This window comes from Cynocephalus volans, chromosome 8 (genome assembly GCF_027409185.1).
Source record: "Cynocephalus volans isolate mCynVol1 chromosome 8, mCynVol1.pri, whole genome shotgun sequence".
NCBI classification, from domain to species: domain Eukaryota; kingdom Metazoa; phylum Chordata; class Mammalia; order Dermoptera; family Cynocephalidae; genus Cynocephalus; species Cynocephalus volans.
In genome coordinates, this window is record NC_084467.1 from 28,554,850 (window position 1) to 28,581,387 (window position 26,538).

Sequence of the window (26,538 nt, forward strand, 5' to 3'; positions counted from 1 at the left end):
AAGTTAATTTGATCAGTTCACTGGGGCTGAGAAGCCACTGACGGGACAACTGCAGTAGTCCCACTCTAGACCCAGAGTGCTTCCCGGGGAGGAAGATATCCTGAAAATGAAATGCTCCTCAACACTAGACAGGCACTGACCTACGAATGAGCTGGATAGCAAATCCTGCCTTCAAGGTATTGAGATTTATTGAAAAACTACATACATATTAAAACATCTTTATATACATTTTCCCCATTACAAGATTACAAATATACAAATATGAGTTCTGTCAAAGTCAGCATCTTGAGTATTAGAAAAAACTATAGAAAACCTACACCCTAATTTCATCAATTAAATTGGTTTTTCCCATCTCCCCCCAAAAACGGGCACAATCTCCTCCAATATGCCAGTCCTGCTCCTGACACTGACACCACAGTATTCACTTGAAATGTTTTTCCAAAGCAGCAATGATGCTCAGTTAAGGGGGAAAAAAATCTATCTAAAATTCTGAGAGCCTCACAGTAGTTCAAGGAAAACAGAGAGTGATGGCAATTCTCTTCAACAATATTTTTATTAAACTCCATGGTGGTCTTCTCTTGAAATTAGTAATGAAATACTAAAACATCAGGGTATGTACTCAACCCAGGAGATTGTAATAAATAATGGTTATATTTCTTCTTGTCAGACTGAAGGGAGGTCCTTGAGCAATAGTGTTTCAAACTGAGAATTTAGTCCTAGGAAAGATTTCTCTGTCCCCTAGAATATCTAATGTGGACAGTCTCTGGATATAACCCTCTGTCTTCATCCCCATAATCCGGAAAATTAGGGTCAAGGTCTTTCTGACTTGGGTACCAGTTTAAGTCCCTATCATAAAGGCAGCAAAGGTTAATTTGAAATTTGAGGCTGCCTTGGGAAGAAGTATACAGGAAAATGGAAGGGGCAAGATTAATATAACAGCTCATCTGTTGTTTTCTTGGTCCTCTAAGAAATCTTGCGTTGAGTCCTGGTCACCATGGTACAAATCTTACCAGTATGAAGGAGTCATTCTGGTGCCGACTTTCACTGCTTCTGTAATTTCTTGTAATGCCACACTTTTTCCACCTCTTCCAACCACCCCTACTACAAAGAGGTATTAACCCAGGAAGCTGCTAGGATTAAATGTCAAATGTTTAATAGAGGAAGTGAGACTTCACCCAAGTATTCCTTGAGTCGATGTTGTAAACACTGTAGAATTAAGTAGTGGCCAACCCAAGAAAAAATACTAGAAAAAGAAAGAGATGTCTAGGGTGTGTAGTAGAAAACACTGGAATCACTGTCCGCAGTCTTAATGCATTGATTATAAAGGAAGGTGGGATCACCAGTGTGAGCATCTATTCCAAGCTTCAATGCCAGGAACTTCTCAAAGCAGTCTCAGCATAGATGCTGGCACCCTTGATGGTGTTAAGTTTCCAAGTATCTGAAGATGCTTTGCTTCAATCCTGAAGTGCTATCATCTGTTTTGAGGTGCTTAGGTAAAGGGGATGTCATTAAAGATGGACCTCTTCTCTTCACCTAAAGAGCAGAGAGGGAGTCAAGGCCAGTTTAAGACCCACATACAAGTACTTACCTTTAATCAGCTCTTAAATAACTCCTAGTTAAATCATGGACGATTAACAACAGAGAAAAATAAAGAAATACAAACTTTCCAGGTAAGTTTAAAAGCTGCTTACCTACTGGGGTAAAAAATCCCTATGCCTTATTGGGCAGTGTGGGATGTTAACACTGCAGCATAAACTGTTAAACCAGAATTTGTTTTTTAATTATAATAAATAAATAAATTCTGGTTTGGGGAGCCACTATATCATTCTCAAATTCCCTACCTTAGGCTTAGATGATTCCTTTGCCACCTCAGCCTTGACAGGAGAAAGTGTGTGAAAGACAAAGTTCCTTGAATTTCGGGGAGCGCTGGGATTGAGGTCAGAGAGGGCAGCCAGTTTCTGAAGCACAGCTTTGGGCTGGTTTAGCAGTGAGCCTGTCTTCAACTGGGGAAAGAAGAGTCATCTAGTATCAAATCCCAAGTGCTGGAGAAAGAATGAAAGTCAATCACTTCCTGCCTCCCCCAAGGTGCTGAGGGAACGTATTCCTTGTAGAAAAGAAATAGCAAGGTTTTTTGACATCTACTTCCATTTTCTGCAAACACCTCCTTTCCTAATGACAGAGACTATTCCCTTAGCTTGATATAACCTGCAGACCATGATGTCAGGCTAACAAGGTCCCCAACTAACCTGGTGAGCACTTCCCGGTCTGATGGCTTCAAAAGGGTTTGTGAGTAAAGACTTTGACTCTTGAATAACCACAGGGCGATTGGCTGAAAAGAGAAGATAGAGAGGCCTGTTCTAGGCAAAGGTGGGTAGAATTACTTTTATATCTAAACAAGCTAAGAAGACTTGTAACTAAACCACTAAGATAAAGCCATAGGAACTCATTATTTTATAACGGTGATTTGAAACTATAGTAAGTACTCCAAGAAGGCAGACAACTATGTTGAATTTCTCAATTAATCATTAATAGTAATAATTTAAGAAAAAGTAGGAGTGGTAAGTATGTGGAGTAGTGTTTAAGAGCTTCATTTCTGGAGTTAAATATACTTGGGTTCAAATCCCAGATTTAACACTTAGGTACATAATCCTGGGCAACTAAATAGAGAAACTAGAATTCACTACTCTGAGCCTGAGATCATAAAGCAAAATCAGTGACATATACTCACAAATACAACCTCTACTGCCCAATAGTCCAAGTATACTGTCTCTCCCCACCTCTGTGGGGCCTCTTTAAGACAGTATTATATACAAGCTTGTTACTAAGCTGCAACGGCCCCTGAAGGTTAGAGTCACCTCCAAGGCTCCAGCATTAACAATCCAAGGGGCTAGATCCTGAGGAGAAATAAGAGCTCACCACTCTTCTGCAGTGCTTTAGCTGTAACTTTCTTGGCTAGCATCATAAACTGACTGTCTTCCCCAATTTCTTCTTCTTCAGCTATAATTTTCCCTTGCTGTGCCTGAAAATAAAAATCATACAGCATTAATGGAAAAGCCTACAACTTCTCTAAATAGTTAGCATAGCCTGGGTTGTGAAGTTAGGGTACCTGGGATATCATTTGTTCTCTTTTTTGCAACCTTTGCTGCTTTAGACAAAAGAATTTATTTTGGACAAATACAAAGAGAGTTGCCCACGGTAACCTTCTCAAAGCACAAAAGAAAATTCAGGGATGAAAAGGGACAGCAATATGTTGACTAAGATTCTGAAACTATTATGACAAGATAAATGACTGGGTACTCTTGTCCTCATAAACTAGGGTCAGAGTAGGCGATTTTCTTATAGACTTCCTACCTGGTCCCGAAGCCATTGCTCTCGTTCAATTCGCTCCTTCCTCCATCTGGCTTCTGTCTCATCAAGCTGTTCTTCGATCTGATCATCGTCAGAGTCTCTGTGGAACAAGTCCATCTGGGAAGCATCATCTAAAACAAAGTTAAGGCTAGCAGCATTCTGCAAACCCCACAGGAGAGGGTGATTCTACAGATATAAAGTAAACCCTTATCATCTACTATATATTGACAAACTTTTCCCACCCTCTCATAGAAAATAATAGTTACAGCCAGGTCCTCCACATAGCGTGTTATAGTTTTGATTTTCATTTGCCATCTTAAACCAACTATGTACACTGTAACCATATGCTTCTAAAGGCAATAACAAAGATACCTATGTTTTTCCACCGGAATTTCCTTATTCGCCCAGGACCATCGCTGTGCAGATCCCCATCAGCAAGGTATCTCTCCTGGTATAGACGCAGCTGCCTCTTATCATCATCCAGCATGGTTTTCCTACAAGAGAAGAAATAAGGTGTTCAAAACCAGGACTGTTCTGTCTGATTATAGGGTCTGCCTTAAGATATACCCTATTACTGAGAAGGACTTGTTGGGATACTGACATGTGTATTTTCTTGACTTGACTCTGTAGTTCCTCATCAGAAGGAAGCACTTCATCAATTACGTCCTCTTCATATTCATCAAGCTCTTCCCCATCATATTCATCCTCACTTCCCACGTCACTCCCTGACACCTCTGCCTCATCCTCCAGGTATTTCTTCAATCTCCTGAAAAGTAATTTTGAAGATAAGAAAATGTAACAATGAATATACACACAGAATATGAAAGCAATGAGAAAAGCGGAACACAGAGCCACCTCTAATAACAATAATATGCTCAAATTTATAATAATACATTTTTATAATATTTAAAATATGTTTTTAATATTTAAAATATTTTTCATAATATTTAAAAGTTGATCACTTAATACATACCGTGTACCAATAACTGTGCTTTACAGGCATTACCACATTATCTTAAGAGTGGGTATTATTATTGCTTTCATTTTACAGTTGAGGGAACTGAGGCTCAGAGAGATTAAACAACTTACTCAAGGTTAACACAGCTAGGAGGCAGCAGAATCTGGATTCAACCTAGGCTGGATGACTCTAAAGCCAGAAAACTCCTAAATCTCCTCTACATATGTGGGAATACCTGCCGGAAGGTTCAGACTATTTTGTTTTGCATTTAAGTACAACACCTTTAGGAGTCAGCCTAGAGATAGTATGGTATAGAAAGGTAATTGACTGGGATTTTCTTACAGCCTATCAAATCTTAACCCCCAAGTTAAAGGGAACACTGAGGCTCAGAGCTCCTGGTAATCAAAACCACTAATCATTACTTTTTCTGACTTTAGCTCGCTGAGAGAACTTATCTTCTGTCATCTTGGGTTCAAAGTCCTGTTATCTGTGGCCACAACAGGCAGAAATTTGGTGGCTTTTTGAAGGCTGATTTTTATCAAAGACTTATGTTTCATTTTTTTAAAGCTGAGTTCTTCTAAATCCTATGGTTCCTGGCAAATTCCTTCAGGAGATACTAGTCACTAAGTTTCCCAGTCTTCCCATGCACCATCTTTGAGCAGTTCGACTTTTAGCTGTCATCCTTTATAAGACCTCATTTGAACAATGAGCACTGCAGTTAAATACGGTCTAAGAACCACTGCCTTAGAAAAATCTATGGATGACCTAAAGCTGTATGAAATAGTTAATTTGACAGATGAAAAATTAGAACCCAAGACAGATCTTAACAGAAGGAAACGATGGGCTAAAAGCAACAATATAAATCTAATAGGGATCAATATGATGTCCTATATATGAGTTCCAAAAGTCATTCACATACAAGAATACTTCAAAAAGTTCATAGAAAAATAGAATTAAAAGATAATATGAATCTTTTCATGAACTTTCTCAAGTGCCCTCATAGAATATAATACTGAATACCTGTTAGAATTGTCTTTATAAAACTTTTTCAGCATTATAAAAAAATGCTTATGGATAAGTATGGGAAAAAAGCAAGATGCAAAATTATACATAAAAAAACTATACAAATCTCCACTATATAAAAATATACGCATTAAAAAAGATGAAGAGGAAGTAACCACCATCAACACTTTCACATATATTCAGGATGATGGACATACATGACTTTTTATTTATATCTTTCTGTATTATTTTAAATATTCTAAATGTTTTATTTTCAGGATCAGAACAATAAAACATTAAAAAAATAAAGTGGGTCATTTGCCCAAGACCAGGTTGAAGAAAACCTGAAATACCATCAATTCGTAAGAAAAAAGACCCAGAAAATTTTAGTTATCTATCAGATCCTCAGGACCCAGGGAATTTTAGTTATCCACTAGTTCTTCAAGATCTAGACTGTGACTCAGCTCTTATGATCTTTGATTATGTTATAAGAATATGCATCCAGTACAAGGGAGTATTCAGACCACACTTGAGGATAAAGAGAATATCCAGGATGTGAGGAGATCAGAAGCAATGTTACTAGAAACATCACTAGTTCTGGAGGGAATTACATACAGTTAGTATAGAAATCTCCTAAGAAAAACATAACCATCTTTGAATACTTCGGATGTATCACATGGGAGAAGGATTTTGTTTAATCTGTGTTAACCACAAAAACCAGAAATAGAACCAGCAAATTTAGGTAAAAAGGTGGTAAGCTACAATTCAACTTTAAGAGGAACTTTCTAGCAGTTGAAGGAATGCACGTAACACCTACATTTGCCTTTTCAACCTTTCGGACTGCTTCAGGAGTTTTTCTTCATCATCATCTTCATGGTCTTCTAGTGCCAGATCTTCATTACCAGAGTCACTATGTTCATTCTGCAAAATCATAGTATCACACCAATAAATAAATGCATAATAAACAATTTATTATTATTATCTTTTAAAACTCTCAAGAACTCAGACAAGAAAAAATACCTGAGGGCAGCAATACACACAGTTTAGTTATGATTACTTTGTTCCTTTCATACTCACCTCATCACCATCAAACTCATTATCGTCTGGGACAAGCTGAAAGTCTCCAAATTCCTCCTCTTCACTTTCTTCTTCCCTAAAATGCAAATCAACTAATCAATAAATAAGTCATAAGTCAGCCAAAGTGAGAATTTAAAATATTTTATTACCACTAATAACCTCTTCAAGGAAAAGGAAACAAAATATCTTGCCTTTTAAAAAGTTTTTTTAAATTGCAGTAAAATATAAATAACAAAATTTGCCATTCTAACCATTTTAAAGTGTATAGTTCAGTAGTGTTAAGCACATTCACATTGTTGAAAAGAATTCTGGAGATTGCCTGTACATCTTGAAAAACTGAAACTCTATGTCCATTAAACAATTCTCCATTCCTCCTTCCCCACAGCCCCCGGCAACCACCATTCTACTTTCTGTCTATGAATTTGACTACTCTAAATACCTCATATCAGTAGACTCATACAGTATTTGTCTTTTTGTGACTGGCCTGTATTTCTCTTAGCATAATGTCCTTAAGGTTCATCCACGTTATAACAAGTCAGAATTTCCTTCCTTTTAAAGCTGAGTATTCCACTGCATGTACTTACTACATTTCATTTATCCATTTATTTGTCGAGGGACACTTGGGTTGCTTCTACATTTTGGCTACTGTGAATAATGCTGCTTTGAGCATGGGTGTACAAATATCTGTTTGGATCCCTGCTTTCATTTCTTTTGGGTATATACTAAGAAGTGGAATTGCGGGATCATATGGCAAGTGTATTTTTAATTTTTGAGGAATTGTCATACTATTTTCCATAGTAGCTGCACCATTTTACATTCTCTCCAACAGTATACAAGTGTTCCAATTTCTCCACATCCTCAACAACATTTGTTATTTTGTTTTTTTGACAGTAGTCATCCCAATGGGTGTGAGGCAGTATGTCATTGTGGTTTGATTTGCATTTCCCTAATCATTAGTGAGGTTAAGTATCTTTCATATGCTTATTCTTACCTTTTTTTTTTACCCTGTTCTCCACCAACGTATTATAATTTCCTTACTTTGCAAATAAGACTCAAATCCACTGCAAGACTCCCAGACAAGATATGAAACCCCTAAAATGATCACTTATTGCTAAGCCCAGAGAATCTGATCCCAGGATTTTACCAAAAGGCCAAGCCTTCCCAAGCTCCCACCAACCTCTGAGACTTACCTGTCTGTTGGGAAAGAACCTGAGCAAAGAGCAAGTGCATCTTCCATTGGATCGCCCATGCTGCTCTCCTTCTCCTGCTTATTTAACTCTGATGTATCCAGAGTGGAGGCATCTATATCACAAGTAAAAAATTTGTCACTAAGGAATGACAGCACTATCCTCTTTTCCCAGCCATCTAAAGACATGCCAGCTCAATACAGTTCTAATGTAAACTTGCCAAAAAAAGACCTCACCATCCATTCATTCCACAAATTCTTATCTACTGCTTACTATGTGCCAAGCACCAGAGATACAGTAATGAACAAAAGTTCCAGCTTACATTCTAGTAGATGTGTGTATCCAGGGGGCCCAGGGAGGGGGCCACAGATGAACATAATAAGTTAACATTTATAGGAAAATTACTATACACCAGCCACTGTGGTAAGCTTTGTACATAGATTAATCATAAATGACATATATGGCCGAAGCTAAAGCAGTCTTGAGTTGGTACTTTACTACTCTAAGAAAAATGTCAGGGAGCTAAGCAGTGAATTCAATCTATGTGCAAGATCCCATCATAGCCCTGTTTTCTGTGAAGTTTTCACCTGAGGGTTAAAAGGCTTCTTTTTAAGGACAGAGACTTAAGATGTTTGGCTGTGGTAAGCCTGATGCTCTCTGTTGGATATTTACCCTGAGAAGTGAATTTCCCTGAGCAAAGGTCCAGAAGTTCCTCCATGTTCTCTTTCTTGTCATTCTTTCTGGGTAGACGTTTTTCAGTCTGAGATGTAAACTTTCCAGTGCACAAATCCAACAGCTCATCCATGTTGGCATCCATTGCATTCTCATCCATACTGGCCAGTGGCAATTGAGGCTTCAAAGCTTGGTACTGATTCCTGTGGTTTCTAACATTTAAGAACCTACGAGCACAATGAATGGCATAAGAAATTCTCTAGAGACAAGCAAAGTAGTATGTAAAAAAAACCCTCTGAATTCATTTCTAACACCAAAGTTAGAAGCTGAATCTCAAACCAGGATACAAAAAATTCAAACTTTAGCCTCATTCTAATCTAAAGAGGAAGGGGGAAGTTTTGTGAAAGAATAAAATGCTATTCAAAAGGTAAAGTGTAAAAGATAATTTTTGGCTTCAGGTGATGCTAGAGTAGGGCTTGGTGTTATGTTCCGTAATGTGCCACCAGTCTGTGAATTCTCAATCTTATCCAACAATCAAAACATAGTAAGATGGATACAGGAAAATTTGATGCTCTTATAATACAAGATCTATGCATTTCAAATAAGACAGAGATCAAATGATCAGTATGTCAGCAAGAGCTATTTATATGTTATTTTCTGGAGAGACTTCGTTCAAACTTGTAGAATGTGACACTAATGGTCTGTATACCTTCTCTTTCTCAGAACAGAAAGCACAGATGGAGGGACAGAAGCTCATTTTATTTTTAACAAAATTAAGCAGTACCCAGCACCATTCCCACCCACAGAAACACAAAACTACCTACCCATCTGCATCCAACAGTTGGCTCTGAGTGTCATCTTCTAAACAGAACTGGAAGTCTTCTGCTCCCAGGAAGAGTGTCTTAGGCTCTGGGGAGTCATTATACAAATCCTGGGAATCCTCTATGGGAAGTGAAGGCTCAGACAGCTTCCCTGAACTCTAGCATCAAAACAAAAACAAACAATAACAAAACATTTTACATTTGTCATTCACTGTCCCAACAACAACATAAGTTGCTATTTGCAACATTTAATGGACTCTGAGGCAATTACAGTTGAGGAGGACAATGCATAGCCAAGAGAAACATAAAGAAAAATATCTCCAAGAAAGTAAGGACTTTCTTGAAGCTTGTTTTTAATACACAAAGGGGGTGGATTTTTTAAACTGAACACACATAAGCTCAGTATCGATGTGGTGGGAGTTGGTTGGCTGGGACACACTTTATTTAGCAATGTGGGAAGTAAAGGGAGGAGTAGATCAGAAAAACCATCACCATCTTACCTTAGAAGCTGAGCTGACCAAACTAGCTCGAAATAGCCCAGGGGAAGGAGATCTGAACCCTCCTGCTGTAGGGAAAAAACTGGTCCCACGTCCTGTTTGTCTGTTGCAAGGCTGATAGGATGGAATTGTGGAGCCAATCAGCTCAAAGCTGCTATTGTGGCTGCTCTCCTTTGTTAGCAATGAACATGAATCATCTTCATCTAAAGAAAGAGAAATGCCTTTTAGGTATGTGATTACAGAAATAAGGTGGATTTGTTTAGAAAAAAGAGCTGAAGATGAAACTATTAGGTAAAATTCAAGGCAAATCCCTCAAGTTATATGTTCCAAAACATTAAGTTAAAGGTAAACTACAATACTAAGATAGCATTGTATAATTAGGGTTTATTACTCTGGGCTAAGTGACACCTGAGCATTCTCTTCTTTCTCTCATCCTACAGAATACCTAAGATCACCTTCTTCATTATTCAATCAATTATACCTCTTCCTTTGATCTACGTATAGAAATATTTCATGGTTCACTCAATCAACACACACTCACTAGGGACCTACCTACTATATGCCCACGGTCCACTATAAATACACACAAGATTCAAAAAATGAACAAGAAAAATATTCTAATTCATAAATCCCTTTCATTGCCACATGTAAGACTGGGAAAAGTCACTAAATTCAAAAAATGTAAACTTACGGAGTTTTAGTCATTAAATATCAAAGCTGGAGTCACTACTCACCCAGTTTGCTAGGCTGTTTGCCTGGGTTTTCATCTGTTTCTAATTTTTCTTCAGTAGGAAAGTAACTACAAAATAAGAAGGTAAATTGAGTATCTGTTCCTATTTTTTACTAGAAGAGCAAATCCAAGGGAATTTTATATTTCCTTTGAGAGAATTACTTACCCCATCTTGGAAGAGTTGTCCTTAAATAGAAGTAAGGTAGAATCTGATGAGAGAGGCTTGGGAACAGAGAGAAAGCCAACTGACTTGCCAATTTCACTACTGCCATCATTATTTTCTTTATCCATTTCTTTCTCATCTTTGGTTTCTATTTCTTCACTACTAAGAAGGAATTCTGCAATCTTTAACAATCACACCACCAAAAACCAAAATAATACAAGTCAAAAAATGTAAAAGCAAATACACTGTTGTTAACCTGAAATATGAATTCTTGGTTACAGGTCATATCTTAAATCTGAAATAGTAAACTTGAAAAAAGCTCAATCTGACCATTATCAACATAATTTTCCCTAACCCTTCCAGAGGTATGCATATTTACTTATTTATTTATTGGCTGGTAAGGGGATCACAACCCTTGGCAAGGTGTGGTCCGCACCATGCTCAGCCAGTGAGCGCAACAGCCATCCCTATATAGGATCCGAACCTGCGGCCTCTGCGCTACCAGTGCCGCACTCTCCCGAGTGAGCCACAGGGCTGGCCCTGTATATTTATTTTATTGTACCTTTTACCCTCCCCAAATTGCTACAAGATTATGAAGGAAGACTGTATTATCATTTTGAGGCAATAATAGGTTAAACAACTAGTCTAAGATTGCAGGATGATGATTGGCCTCAAACCAGATATGTGATATGCTGCCCAGCTCAGCCATTGCTTTCTTTTTCCTTTAACCAGGCTTAAATATGAACCAACTATTTCAAGTAACCCCAGCATACAAGAAAGCTTTTCAATACCTAATAATCACATTATCACTTGGCTTTCCTGGGGAGAAAACAATACTATGGAACAAGGGCAAGAGGCCTTTCTACCAATACCCTCCTCAATAAAGAATGAAATTAACTCAGGAAGGCCTTTGCCTACCTGAGAATTTATTCCAGACTTCAACCTGGCCAAAGTTAAGATTGCTTTCTAATCTGAATAGAGAAATCTAAATAAACAACAAAGATAAAAGTCCCTATTAATATGAAGCCATTTTCAATATTAGCGTTATATCAAACATTTTAAACTAACAGGTAGAAGCCAAGGCTATGGATCTGTGAACTGTAGGTGTGTTCAATGGTGCTTACAGGATTGAATGCCCTAAGATTTAGGCACATATGAGATATCTATCTTCATCAATGCCCCTAACATCTCAACTGAACTTATTATACCCATATTTAAATCTGACTTTCTTATTCATCACAACCAAGAAACAAAAGTATATAATTGCCGGAAACCTCTTGATTGCCTTCTTCTTCCTCTTCCTCTTCTTTCTCCTCCTCTTCCTCTAGTTCTTCCTCCTCTTCCTCTTCTTTCTCTACCTCCTCTTCTCCATCTTCCTCAGACTCATCCGTCATTTCTTCCTCCTCCTCCTCCTCTTCCTCAAACCCATCCTCATTATCTAATTTAAATAGTGCTTGGCGCTTTTGGCGCTCCTCAAATCTTCGGAGTTTCATTGCCTCTTGCAGTTTAGCTTTTAGCACCTGAAGCTTTTCACCTGAACAGAAATATGTAAACATTCTTTAGGCAAAATGGCTGAACATATAATATAATAAGTAAGTGTGCATTGAAACAACTCCTAAAGTGTTCTAGTCACATCCCTAAAGGAAAATCAGAGACCTTAGTACTCTAGGTTTTTGTTATTTTAACACATGGAGATTACAATGAATTGAAGTGTAATAGAAAACTTCTATACCCTGGGATAATATATTCTTAGGGATTATAAAATAATTGTTTAGAAGGGGAAGAAAAAAGTGGGGGCAGAGTGGGGCCTCAAAAGTCTCTGGCTCAGAAGCCACGAAGAAAAACATTGATAAATTTACCTATATTAAAGAAAAAAGAAATAATTCAAGAATAAAATGGGCAAAAAATAATAATAAACTGGTAGCTGTACACAGAAAAATAAACATACTATATTAAAAAAAATATTAAACATAATGCTTAACCTCATTTCCTTTTTTTTGGGGGGGGTGGCTGCCTGGTACAGGGATTTGAACTCTTGACTTTGGTATTATCAGCACCACGCTCTAACCAAGTAAGCTAACCAGCCAGCCTTAACCTCACTTATAATTAGAGACATACAAATCAAAATAACAAGATACCATTTTTGACATATTAGTTTGGCAAAAATTGGAAGGTTTGATAATATCCATTTTTAACAAGAGAAAACAAGAACTCTGAAACACTGTGATTCAGGGTGTAAATTATTGCAACTATTTTGAAGGACAACTGGATGATATATTCAAAATTTGCCTCAATAATTCCACTGAAAGGAATTTTGTATTCAGATATACCAATATACACCTGGAACTGGGTTGCAACATTGTACGCAATAGCCAAAAACTGGAACAAAATGTCCATCAGTAGGAGTATAGTTAAATCATGCTGTATTCATTCAATGGAATAACATGTAGCCATTTAAAGAAAGCCTTAAAAGCATATGATGAGTATCCAAGTTCTTGAGTTAGGTGGTCTGGATTAGGCTGCTGGTACTACCACTTACTAACTGTGTAAACTCGAGCAAGTGGTTTAACTGCTCTGCACGTCAGTTTCCTTGTATATAAAATAAGGATACTGTTATTTACCTCACAGGGTTGTGTGGATTAAATGAGATAAAGCATGTAAAGTACCTAGAGCAGTCCCTGGCAGACAGTAAATGTTCAATGTCACACACATGTTCAATGTCACACACATACACACAAAATGGTATATGCATAAAAATTTTCCTAAAAGGACACACAAAAATGGTTAACAATTACCTTTGGGAAGACTAAATTTTCATTTGATACTTTTTATTCAGTGTTTTAATTTTTTTTCTGTGTGATATATTACCTGTATTTTCAAGGTGGGTGTAGGAACAGCAGACCTGTCCCTAATACATTGTTAAAACAAAAAAGCAGATTACAAAATAGAATGCATTATTGGGTTTTTAAAAAAATATACATACTCATACATGAAAAGAAGAGAGTTGAAAAGGACAGACTAATAGGTTTATAGAATGTGTCTCTGATAGAGGAGGATTAAGTTTTTTGCTTACCCTTTCTATGTATTTTCTATAATGAACACTTATTGTTTTTTACAAGACAAATGTTATTTTAAGAAATAAAGCCATCTCACAACCCCCCATCTCTAGGTGTGCTATATGTGAATCATGTCAGAGGTACCGCTGTCCAATCTCCAAAGTCTCCAAAGAAAAAGATTCTATAATTTTTTACTGTAAGATCTTCAATAGTCATGAAGACCTGCCAGAGTACAAAGTGAAAAGCAAAAAAAGGGCTGGCCAGTTAGCTAACCTGGTTAGAGCATGGTATTATAACACCAAAGTCAAGGGTTCAGATCCCTGTACAGGCCAGCCACCAAAAATAAAAAACAAAAAACCCACCACTACCAACAACAAAAAACTGTGGAATCAAATACCTGGTTTTGCGTAGCTTGTTCCATCCAGCTTCTCAGCTGCCAAAGTCACAGGCACCACGTCTGCCTTTAGCTCTTCTTTTCCATCAGTGCCAACATCTTTCACTATGATGTTCACATTCACCTTCTGACCAGCCCTGGGTTTGGCTGCTGGGTTAGCATGCTTCCAGAAACGTTGCTTCAAGGCTTCCAGTTCTAAACCCAAATGCCAACCAGTTTGTCAGTTTGCAATGCTCGAACTCTTTCCTTTAACATTCCAGTTAAGAATTATAAGCTAAGTTTTTTAGCTCAACAATGTTGAGGAAAAAAATGCACACACCAAGAGAAACCAAAAGCCCCTTTGTTACTAAATCCTGTGTCAAATTCATACAATTTAACCCAAACTAATGGATTGCTGCAACTGTTCTTCCCCAATATGTTTCAAAAGTCAGACTTTTAAGATAAAAATTTACAACTGAAATTTCTAAATATGTGCAATTCTTAAAAAAAGTATTAAACTGGTAGAAAAAAATTCCATAATTCTCAGCTATTAAAGGGCTTAATTTTTCATGGTTTTATTCTCCTTTTCTTAATTCCCTATTTTGAACATTTCACTATTGGCAATCTTACTAAACATAGGCAGGATCAATTAAGAAAAAGGAAAAAGAAAATAACAATCAATCCAGTCAGGGATGTAACTCAGCAGCAGGACTAGAAGAAGTTTTTGGTGAAACTGCTCTACTAGTACAATTGGTATAAAAAGAAAGGAAATCCCACTTACAGGTAGTCCTTGTACCACACACCCAACCTGTATACAAATGGGAATATATACATACTGGTAATAGTTAAGTTCAGCAGTCCAGTGGCAATAGAATCTTTCCCCCCTTCCCTACCGCTACAGCTGAGAATTTCCTTTTCCTTTCTCCTTCAGTCAGCTGCTACCTCACACCATCCCCTACTCACTCTACTCAATACTTCTTACCGTACTAGGATCTGTCCTGAGAGAGCTGGCAGTTACAAAAAGAAAGGAAAGGAAAAGGAAAAAAATACTTTGGGGTTGAGGGACACTGGATATTTTCATGTGGCCTTCTCCTCTTCCATGATAAAATGTCTATGATACTCCAAGTTTGGTTAATTTTCTAAAATGCACTCAAATCATACTTTGGTAGTTTTGTGATTGGCATCTAGATGTGTTTTTTCTTTCCCTAAAGGGTCTTAATAGAAAAAAAGAATTGGAAGAATTTTTTTATCCTGAGTCCCTAACATGATTGGCAGCAAAAACCCAATTCCAAAGGACGGTATGTTTATATTACAAACAAAAGAGTAGGGAAAGAAGTCCCCCTCCTATTTTGCAGTAGTTCAGTAAAGCCAGAAGCAACAGGTGGTGGCAGTGGAAAGGAAACAGAAATAGGCAGATCTCTATTGGTGCCAACAGAATTTTAAAAATGGTTGGGTAAAAAGATTACCTGGGTCCTAAAATAACAGTGAGGCAGGAATGTCTTCACTCATAACTGGAGAAAGCTAAAACCTCAAAGCTCTTCATCCCCCAACCCACTGGAGCACCCACTTTCTTTGTCCTTTATTACATGACTCAACCATCACCTTTCTCTTCCTAAAATCCCTGTTCTAGCTCCTTTCCCTCCATCAGATCAGTCTTTTCCCAGCACTTCTTGTCTCCTCTCTAAGTGAAAAGTTTCTGCCCAACTCAAGTCTCTACCAATAGCTTGGATCTACAACTGTTCTCATTCCCATTGCTTAGTCCAGAAAGAGGAATTAGGGGCAGAGATTATTCCCTATGCTATTGCGAGGAATAGAATAATATATTTCTGACACTACAAAATTTAAATCTACATGCATTTTCTCATGGAAACCTTATTCTACATATAACAGTAGAAGCAGCAAACACTATTTGAATGCTTCTTTATGCTATCCATTTGTATGCATTACTTTAATAAATCTTCACTATAGCCCATGAGCCATATAGTGCTTATTTCATAAAAAAAAAAAAAAAAAAAAAGATGGCTTGTAGAGGTCAAATAGCATACCCAAGGTTAAACAATTAGCAGTATAACTCAGTTTCACACCCTGGTCTCGTGACAGTCTAAGCTGTTCACCACCATGCATACTGCCTCAACACAGAGGAAGTACCCAGCTCTCCCTAAGAGTCAGGAAATGTACTCAGTGTGATAATACTTGAGTTCAGTGTTAAAGGATCATTCATTCACTCAATAAATACAAATGCCTACATTGTATCATCCACTGAGGAAGCACTAGAAATAGAGTAGGGAACAAGACAGGAGGATAACAGTGTAAAGGAAAGGCAATGAACAAATAATTATATCCACCTACTCTTCAAGTCTTCCCTTAACCACCCATTGGAAGAAACTTAGCCCTCCTCTGAACTCCCATAGCATTTTATTCTAAATGTTCCTTTCAGAATAGAAGACTTTTCCCTTTACTTCATATTATTTAATTTTTTCCAATTATCAATGACATGTTCATTATTAAAGATGTCACCACTTTCTCATTTGCCTTACTTTTGTTTGTATACTTATCTCCCCTACTAGAGTGTATGCATCTTAAGTATAGGACAAACGTCAGGTTCATCTTGGTATGCCTTACAGCATCTTCCATGTAGTAGATACTTTAATATTTGTTGAACGAGTGGGGAGAAAAAAAAAGAAAAATTCAGTTTTGTAGACAATTTAAGTGAACTAAAATGTTTCTCTTTAGCTGTAAAAAACTGAATGTTTTTATGAATGTCTTAAAATTTGACACAGAATCATGGATAAACTTAGAATTTCAGGATGGAAAGGCAGAAATAAATTCCTAAATATCATAACACAACAGCAATGTACCTTTTTTGTATATTACCTATTAATAGGCTTCCATTTTAAACAGATCATTATGATACCCTGCCCAATTTATCTAAATGGGATTCTGCCTATATCTGGTATATCTGTAGAATAAGATCACGTGTGGTTATTGGTTTCTCCTGTGTTTCCTGTCCTCCACACTGACAAATAATCAAAAGCTGCCAGGATAAATCACTCCAGGGAGGCTCCCCACAATTTAAAGAATTACCTCTGTTGGTTTCAGGTTCATCAAGTATCACAAAGGAATCTTCATCAGCACCCAGCCGAGGTTTAATGGAAACATCTACTCCCAGTTGCTTAAGTCTATCCAGAGTGAACCTTCTCACTTTTTCAGGTGGCACAGCTGCTGCTGATTTAGTTGGCTGTCCGAGCTCTTCCAGTTTCTCATCTGTTTCTCCTGTTTTTTTCAGGCCTTCTTCTCCCTTCAGGGCATGAGGATCAAACGCTACAAGCCCTCCAGCCTGATTCTCCTCACTGTCCATGTTCCTGATGAAGCCAGATTCCTGTTGTGACACTGAGCTGTCCCCAGGTAAAGGTCTAACATCACTCTGCTTCTGTTTCTCCTGAATTTCTAGCTCTTCACTTCTCACCAAATCCTTACTGCAAGACTCATCTGATACAGTAGCAATGTGGGGTTCCTTTGAAACCACAGGGAGTGCATTAATTTCCTTTTCATATTCTGCACCTGTTGTCTTCTCAGAACCTTTGCTATGGTGGTCACTATTCATTTTTGCAGGGTCTATGATTTCTTTGTGATGGCTTGACTGATACTTAGATGACCTAGAGAAGGGAAAATGAACTGGAGTTGACAATTATGCTAAATGTGAAACATTCTCATCCCTTAGCACACAATGAATCAGTTAAATCAGTTTTAAGGGACTGAGGTACATCACATATTTGCTACCAAAGAAAATATTCACAAAAATTATAATCACAAGGAAAGGGTTCTTACTTCAGTAGTGCCATGGCATTTCCCTGGCAAGTGGGCCGGGGTTTACGTTTGAAGAAATCATGAATGGTTTTATTCTCAGGCATATGATATGGAAGATTAAGTGCAGACTCTATAAAATGGAACAAAACAAGCAAATACATATACTGTATATTCTGAAATGTTACTTCATATTCAGTTAACCAAGCAGTATAACCAAAGCCACCACCAGAAACAGAAAACAATCCTGCTTTTAACAAAGGAAGAAGCTAAGAAAAAAAGCTAAGAAAAAACCACTGAAGACCAGTGGTTTTTTAACCTAGTCATAAAATCAAAATGATCCAGGAAGTTTTTTGGAAATACAGATTCTTGGATCCCACTTCAAAACTGTTGAATCAGAATCTCTGTGAGGCCTAATAGTTTAAATATTTGAAAACGTCCCAAAGGGGATCTTGATATAATCAGTCCATTGACAAACATTAACATACTTCCTCCTTACCTCCACTACAGTTCTGGAAATTTTCTCAGACTATACTAACGTTCCAAAGGCTTTAAAACAGTGGCCTTTCACCAAGATCAATTCTGAACTTGGTATTATAATCTGACTTCACATTAGGAGCGTTAAAAAAACAAAAATTCCAAACAGACAAGTTGAGTTTACAAAGAAATACTGATTTGCCTCAAAGTTTACCATAGGGATTTGCATTACCTCGAATAAGGCGCTGAGTCTCACTATGCAGTTTTTTTAACGCTTCCTTACTTAACTTGGCTGCCTTCCTTTCCTTAAAGAAAACAAAAAGTGAGACTATGTTAATGACATTATCCAAAAAGATATACATCTCTCAAGAGTTTGTTCTCTGCAAGAAAAGAGGAGAGAGAATAGAAACACTAATAAACTCAGTACAATATAAATTTAGAGAACTCATTTATTTGTAGGTCTCAAAAATTAACTCAAGACAAATCATATTTGTGTTCCTACTATGTACAAAGCAATATGTAAGGTACCAGGAAAATATAAGAGACAAGATAAAATATTTATCCCTGAGAAACCCACAATCTCCTGTGGTAAAAGAGCAATGTGACTACTATATTGGGCTCTACCTCACCTTCCGCATGGTGCCTTTTGATAACTCACTTTCTTCTTCAAATGAATAGACTCCACTCTCCAAAGACAGTTCCTTTTTCTAAAAGAGATTGCAAGTTGATTTTTAGAACAAAAACTAAACTCAAATAAGAGGATGTTTCTTATTTGAAGACCACTTTTGTATCCCAACATTCATCATGCTGCATTATAATAAATCAATAATTATCCAATAGACATTTTTAAATGGACAGCATCCTATTATACTTAGAAAACAGACATCTCAAATGCAGCTTGGACCCTCATTTCTTACATCTCTGCTTACATCTTCCCTAAGGAGGGACAATGACTCCCAGGGAGCTAAAGAAAATCTTAGGAAGAACAATTATGCTTCCAAATACTCAAGACAACAATGTTTTGACTGATGCTTCCTGAAGTCCTATAGGGTTAATTTCTTGGAGGCCACAGGATTGTAAAATTTACATCTCTGCCCCATTATTTACCTGCTTCTTACCACAACATAAAGTATCTTACTTTTTTCTCCCAACATTCCCAAAAGGGCAATAACAAAGTACTAGTTTCCAAACAAGTTAGCATGTGTGTCACTTGTACTGAGTTTCCAAAATTAACAGCTGAAAAACTTAAATAAATTGACACATGTTTTTCTTCAGGGAAAAAAAAAATTAAGGTTGTAATAGTAAATCAAAAAATAAAGCAAAGGTTAGAAGCAGTTGATTAGCTTTTGTTGCAATCATGCTTTACTTGCCGTGTGCTTTTTTACTTTGTTTTTCATAGCTGCCCTTATTGATTCTAATGACTCTTCATCTTCCAATGGAGAGTTATTTTCTTCCTCCAACCCAGTTTCAAAAAGGTCTTTATCCACAAGAAGACGGCCACTTTCATTAAATGGCTGTTGAGCATCATCTACCTGGATAATGCATAAAGAAAAAGCATAATCCAAGCATTTTTAAACCCAAGCAATATTTCACAACATCATATGGAAATTTGGATCAGGTCAGAAAAAGTCCATGTTTCATCAACAGACAGTATATGGCATCCAGAAAATTCTCACTGGTTCCTAACTCACAGTTATCCTTTGAAGTCCAAGCTACTATTTTATGCAACTGTCCAAAATAAACCTAATGAACAGTAAATGTTTTTTTTAGAAAGGTAAATTAAATAGCAACTAGTTTATAAAACTCAAGGATGGTTTTTCTAGTTAGCAAATAAAACTTCTGACTGATGGATGCATAAAAAAAATCCTACTCTCAAAGTTAATTTTCATCATATCAGAAGCAGCAAAGACTTAGTCCATGTGCTCATAATGAAAATCAGAAACCCACTTATTTGGAAGTGTCCTCTGCATATCCAAAATGGAGAATAAGACCAATAAGTTTTAAGTCACATTCTCAGTGCAAAACGGTCGATTTAAAACGATATTCTGAGTGCATAAACAACCTCAAAAATTAAAAGCAACTTTTTCTACAGTGTTGTTCTTCCTGGAAAATGGCAAATTATTCTTTAAACTGTACCTCATTTTTTGTTTCCTTCTTTTTTAGCTGTCTAATTTTTTCTACCTTTCTCTCCTCTTTCTTAAGTCGTCTCTTTGATTTTACTTTTGCTTTTCCTCCAGTTCCTTCTTTATCACATATGGGTTTTTGGGAAATCTTTCTCTTAGTGGTAAAGTCCACAGAGTTTCCAGATTGAAGACTCAGTTCTAAGCAAGGTGTCACTTGGGTTTCAAGATTTTCCTTATACAAAGACTCTTCCATGTCACTGTCATCACTGTCTGCCAGAGTTTTGTAAATTCTTTTGATTTTTCCATTTTTTCCAGCATATAAATTCTCCTTATTTTCCTCCTCCGCACTGTCATAGGTAGTTTCTTCTGGAGAGACATTTGTGTCAGAATCACTGTCTTGTAGCACCTTCCTGCTTTTCAATTTTTTACTCACAAATATCTCCTCATCTGAATCTGGAAGAAACAAAAATTTTTTAAAGGTATACAATCATCTGGCCTTCCTCCTAGTCCCACTACTCCTCAAAAATGTATTCATTTATACAAGTGATATATCACCTTGTGAAATTATGTAACTAGCACTAAGAACTGATTGTAGCAAAGCAAGTATAAAAATACATTTTAAAAAAACATTTTCCCTGGAAATATGTCTCTTACTGAGAAGTGTAATTATACATATTTACAATGCGTAAAGTTGTTCTAATCCTTCTGGCAGGTGTTAAAAATCTTTTTATTATAGGATGAATGCATTTAACCAGGCAATGTGGCAGCTATTAGACATTTTATACATTCAATAATATAATAAAAATAAATATTTTCAAAAAGGCACAAAATTGCTATCTTGATTTTATAACAAAATGAACGATAAGGTTGGGTCATTAATAATTTAATAAACGAAGAGAATAATAAAATCAGTCCAATAATAAAACAACTTGGGCTCCCACATTCTATTCCTAAAAATAAAAGTACTGAATATTACAAACCTCTTTCACTCAAGGGCCCAGTTGTTTCAAAGCTGCCCTGTCCACTGTCTGAAGGATTGTCTGCTTCTTGTGAAACGAGTTTTGGAGCATTGACTTCTAGGTGAACCTAGAAAATGAGAATAAACTTTACATTAACCAGCAGGTGACAAAAAGCTCCGAGTACAAAATGATACACAAATCATTGAATCATCAAGGTGAAACAAGGAAAGAATCAATACAATGGTTTAATGACAGGATGATATTTAGAATTACTGGGTGAAAAACAACAAAAATTTATTGTACAGCTTTGGACGATGCTAATAGAACCAACTCTTTGAATAATGGCAAATACATGAAAAGAATCAAGGATTTATTATGCTTTTTCTATGTGAACAGTTCCTCAATGTATCCAAATAACTGATGAGAGGAAATTTCTCTTTAGAGAAATATACTATTTAATCAATGAAGTAATGATAGAATTAGAATATCACAATTTTAGCAACCCTCGATTATATAACAGACCTACACAGTGACCATTAATGGCTGCTAATGTCACCAAGAGAAACCACCAGACATTATGTGCAGCCTAACAGAAGTACCCAACACCACCTACGAAGCATTCTTGCCAGAACAATCAAATCTGAATCTGATCAAGTCTCTAGTTCTAACTACCCATTTACAGGAAATAGAGGGAACAGAGGTACATGTTAAATAATGCCACAGAGATGCAATGTAGATGTGGGAAACTCTACGGGACAAACTAGGTGGTTTCTTTAACAATAAATTTCAAGCAAAAAAAAAGAGAGGGGGCCTATAGGTTAAAGAGAGGTAATATACAAGACACATACAAAATATATTTATCAACAATTGCAATATGCATTTGAATCCTGATTCAAACAAAAACTGAAAATATATGTATGAGTCAAAGAAATCTGAACATTGACTAGGTATTTTTTAGGTGTGGTAATAAAATTGTGGTTATTCTTTTTTGGAAAGCCATTGTCTTTTAAAAGTGAACACTGAATTATTTGTGGATGAAATAATATGACGTCTGTGATTTTCTTCCAAATAACACAGTGAGGGGGAAAGTGGGTAGGGGTATAAATGAATCAAGATTGGTCATGATTTGATAATAGTTGAAGTTAGGTGATGGATTCATTGTACCGGTCTACGTTTCTATAGGTTTGAAAATTTCTAAAAAAATGTTATAAAAAGTCACAAGTAAAAATCTAAGGAGGAGGTGTGTTAGATGACTTGATCAGTTAGTGACCAAGCTGATCCTAGATGCCAGGTCTCTTACCTCCTTGATGTTCTCAAGGCTCTGAATCAACTCATTAATAAAGGAGAAAATACTAACATCTGTATTGTAGTAGGGCACAAGGCCTTACCCTAGTGGTCTCTCAAACTATTAAATTGATTTGAATGCTTGATACAACTACTAAAATAATAACCAAAGAATCACCGAGGATTATAATGTATGTGATGATGATCTGCCAACAATCTAAAGCAGTAAGGCTATTAGTTTTGTTTGTGGGTGTGGAAACCTAGTTTAGATAACCACACAGCTCAATGCATGGTGATACTTGTAATCATGATTCTATTCTAAGCAATTTGCAGCAGTACCAGCAAGTTAAAGGGCAAGGCCAGGAATAGGGTGAGGCGAGGGGGGGTCCCCCAAAAACTCAGTACTTAAGACAAATAATATCTTAATACAATACATTTTTTTAAAAACCAAATCAGTCAATTACAGGACATGAGGTCAGCTGCCTGCTTTTGCAAATATAATTTTATTGGAACCAGGGCTTGGATTAGGGTGAGATGAGTGAAGCAGGGTTGTAAAGAATTGGATCTTCTCTTTATTTAGAAGCCTGATATTTTGTTCAGTATCAAATCATGAAATCTTTGGCATAATTTTGTTTCTTTAAAATACTGCACTATGGGCCGAGCCCATGGCGCACTCGGGAGAGTGCGGCGCTGGGAGCGGGCGACGCTCCCGCCGCGGGTTCGGATCCTATATGGGAATGGCCGGTGCACTCACTGGCTGAGTGCCGGTCACGAAATAAAAAAAAAAAAGACAAAAAAAAAAAAAAAAATACTGCACTAAAGGGCCAGCCTGTGGCTCACTCGGGAGAGTGTGGTGCTGATAACACCAAGGCCACGGGTTCGGATCCTGCATAGGGATGGCCGGTTAGCTCACTGGCTGAGCGTGGTGCTAACACCAAGTCAAGGGTTAAGATCCCTTTACCGGTCATCTTTTAAAAATAAATAAATAAATAAATAAATAAATAAATAAATAAAATACTGCACTAAAATATGACTTTCATTTGGTTACTGAGTTTTTTGGCGCCCCTTTATATTTTGCGACTAAGGCGAGTGTCTTGTCCTAGGCCCCGCCCCAGAAAACAACCCAGGTCTGGAAACCTACGTTCTCTAAGCCCAATTCCGCCAGCGAGCAGCCGTCAAGCCAACAGCCGGGAGCCCGAACTTTTACGTTCCCACTAGGGGTCGGTCCTGTTGGAAAACGCAGGCGCCAGCGCGCGATGACCTCACAGGCCCCTTCCAGGCCCAATTCCAACCTCCCTAACACCCCCACTCTCTGTTTAAAGAGCATCCTGCCCTGCATCTCCGCGGCCTCTTTTTGGGGGCGCTCTAAGAGGAGGAGCTCCCGCGGCCGGAAACGCGCCAAAAAGGAGGGCTGGCTTCAGGGTCAAGCTGAGGAAGGCTGGGCGGCTGGCAGCGCGCTCCGCAGAGACCGGGACTACCACGACCACGGACCCGAGCGCGGGAAGGGGGGCGGCGGGAGGGGCGGGAGGTCGCGGGTCCACCCGGGCGGAGCCGCGAGGCCGCCGAGCCGCGCTGGGCGCGCGGGGAGCTGGAGTGCTCCCAGCCCGGGGCACTAGCTCTGTCCGGCTCTACCCTTGCTCACCTCACCCCTCGGCGCCAGGCCTCCGCTGCCCCGGTGGGAGGCTTGTGCATAAACTCACCTCAGAGTCCACCTCGCCCGTCATGATTCCGGCCTCTCCGGCGCTCCGCTCGGGACCAAGCAGTCTCCAATTCCTTCAGCCAGGGCGCAGCTGCTCCCGCCTGCTCCAGCCCGCAGCGCCGTTCGAGCTTTCGCGCCTAGCCGGAGTGGAAGCCCCACCTCCGACGATTTGCACCAATCCGAAGGAGGCTTTCCATCTGAGGCCCCGCCCCCATGCGTCCTACCAATCAGGAAAGGCCTCCGGCCGGCCCTGTAAATCTAATCGGCCTTGGGTTGGCGAGTCGCTGCTGCTGTTGTCAGCTGAGCCTGGGCAAAGCTAGAGATGTCCTGGATGCGGGGCGATCCGGCCGTCTGGCCTTGCAAGAAGGTACCGTGCGAGTGGTGATCTTTGACTCTTGCCATAGCTAGACGGCTCGCATCAAGTGCAATTTGAGGAGCGAACCCACTGGGGGGTGGGGGGAAGTGAGCTGGAAGAAGGTTCCCTGGTACCCGGCGGTGGGGAGGATGTCCTGTACCTGATCCTTTTCAAAGGGAGTCTGGTCCCCCGTAGGAATTTTCTCCACTAACTTCAACCTGGAGCAGCTAGATTCTGTCTGCCTCTTCTTGTACATGGCACTGATTATAGAATATAAAAAAACGTTTTGTGGGCTGCTCAGATACTCTATGCTCTTTATAATTTTATTTAGGGCTAATTTGAGAATGCAGAAAGCACCCATCCCACTCCTAGAGGGCTTTCTATCTTTGGACAAGGCTGGGAAAGGAATAAAAACTCTGGAGTCAGACTTATCCTAGACGATTCTAATCCCAGTTTTGCCACTGTGCTGGCTATTATTTTTTCGCCTGTCCAGGTCCGTTGTCCTTTCTTTAGCCTGGTCTGTGTACAGGCAAGGCTGACCTCTCCTGACTATATTACCCCAGCTCCCTTGTCCTCTGGCTTCTGGCTGGGTCAGGCCACTGTCAGGCACCTTATTAGGTTACTGTAAGGAGGAGATCAGAGGGCACCAGGAAAGAAAGATCAGAGTATTTACTGTTCCACTTCATCTCCCCATAATCATATCCACTGGGAGGGTGACAAACTAGGCTCAGTTTGCCCAGGAACTTACCCGGTTTTAGCACTGAAAGTCCTCCATCCCGAGAACCTCCTCATAGGCATACCAGGATGGTTGTTCACCCTTTCCACTGGCCTCCTCTTCTAAGTTCCCAGCTTTAGCTGGGTTTAGGTAAAAGTTCCTTTTCCTCATCTTCATTTCTTCACCTACTCACTATCTGTCAACCCACTTCTGCCCCCACCAAGAGCCCAACACTCATCCTCTTCTCCTTTCTTGTCTCAGTCTATCCACCTACCTTTTCATCCACTTTACTATTAATTTCTACATTGATGGTTCCAAAATATATATCTATAGCACTCCCCCCCCCTCATATTTGTAGGGCTAACGTTTATTGGGGCTTGCTCTGTGACAGAAACAGTTGCAAGAATTTTACAAGCATTATCTTATTTAATTTTCAGAGTAAGCTTGTAAGGTAAGTGATATTATCTCCTTTTTAGCAGATGAGGAAACCAAACTTTTAAAAGGTTAGTAACTGATGGAGCCAATTTTCACACCCTCCTCTATGTGACTTCGAAAGTCATACACCTCAGAGTGACCTTGCCTGAGCATCCTCCACATTCTCCCTCCTTTCCCTGTTTTGGTTTCCTGATAACACTTACCTCTGCCTGAAATTTTATTTATATATATTCATCTATTGTCTCTCCAAAAGCATAGATACTTTGTTTTCTTTATCTCTATATTCTCACTATCTAGAATAGTCATTCTCAAACTTGATCATGCATCAGAATGATCTGTAAGGCTGATAAAAACACAAATTGCTGGGTCCCACCCCCAGAGTGTCTGATTCAGTATGTCTGAATAGGGTCCAAAATGTGTATTTCTAACAAGTTCCCAGGTGACGTTAGTGCTGCTGATCTGGAGACCAACTTTGAGAACCAAGAGCTTAGAACATCCCTGATTCATGGTAGAGAAACTGATAAACATTTGTTGAAATAATTAATTTATTCACTTGGCCATATTATTCTTCTTGAACTCCCTCTGAAAGTGAATAAATGAAATTATACTCCTTATATTAGTACTTTCAGATCTCTTTGGGGAGCACCACTTCACTTCTACAGAAGCTATGAGAGAGAACTTGAATTTGGACAATGGGTGGACAGGGGTGAGTTAGGAAAGGGAAACATTTTATTCATTTTTTTTATTGGGGTAAAATATACATAACATAAAATTTTCCATCTTAACCATTTTAAAGTACTCTG

At 38.4% G+C, this 26,538-nt stretch overlaps 1 protein-coding gene across 2 annotated transcripts; it reads right to left on the reverse strand.

Moving 5' to 3' along the window:
• Window positions 1–1,422: 1,422 nt before the first annotated feature.
• Window positions 1,423–24,255, reverse strand: CLSPN (claspin). Of its 2 annotated transcripts, XM_063105995.1 has the most exons (25): window positions 24,232–24,255; window positions 21,269–21,374; window positions 20,302–20,741; window positions 19,536–19,697; window positions 18,795–18,872; window positions 18,398–18,470; window positions 17,713–17,821; window positions 16,969–17,540; window positions 13,909–14,100; window positions 11,730–11,989; window positions 10,459–10,637; window positions 10,297–10,361; window positions 9,566–9,765; window positions 9,069–9,223; window positions 8,245–8,471; window positions 7,576–7,687; window positions 6,386–6,461; window positions 6,126–6,229; window positions 3,950–4,114; window positions 3,721–3,842; window positions 3,352–3,479; window positions 2,917–3,019; window positions 2,247–2,329; window positions 1,842–2,003; window positions 1,423–1,533 (listed from the first exon to the last, which is right to left on the reverse strand). In XM_063105995.1, exons 1-25 carry the CDS (start codon window positions 24,253–24,255, stop codon window positions 1,423–1,425), a joined length of 4,008 nt encoding a protein of 1,335 aa, XP_062962065.1. The 2 variants fall into 2 exon arrangements, with proteins under 2 accessions (XP_062962065.1, XP_062962066.1); XM_063105996.1 differs by lacking the exon at window positions 13,909–14,100.
• Window positions 24,256–26,538: the final 2,283 nt, after the last annotated feature.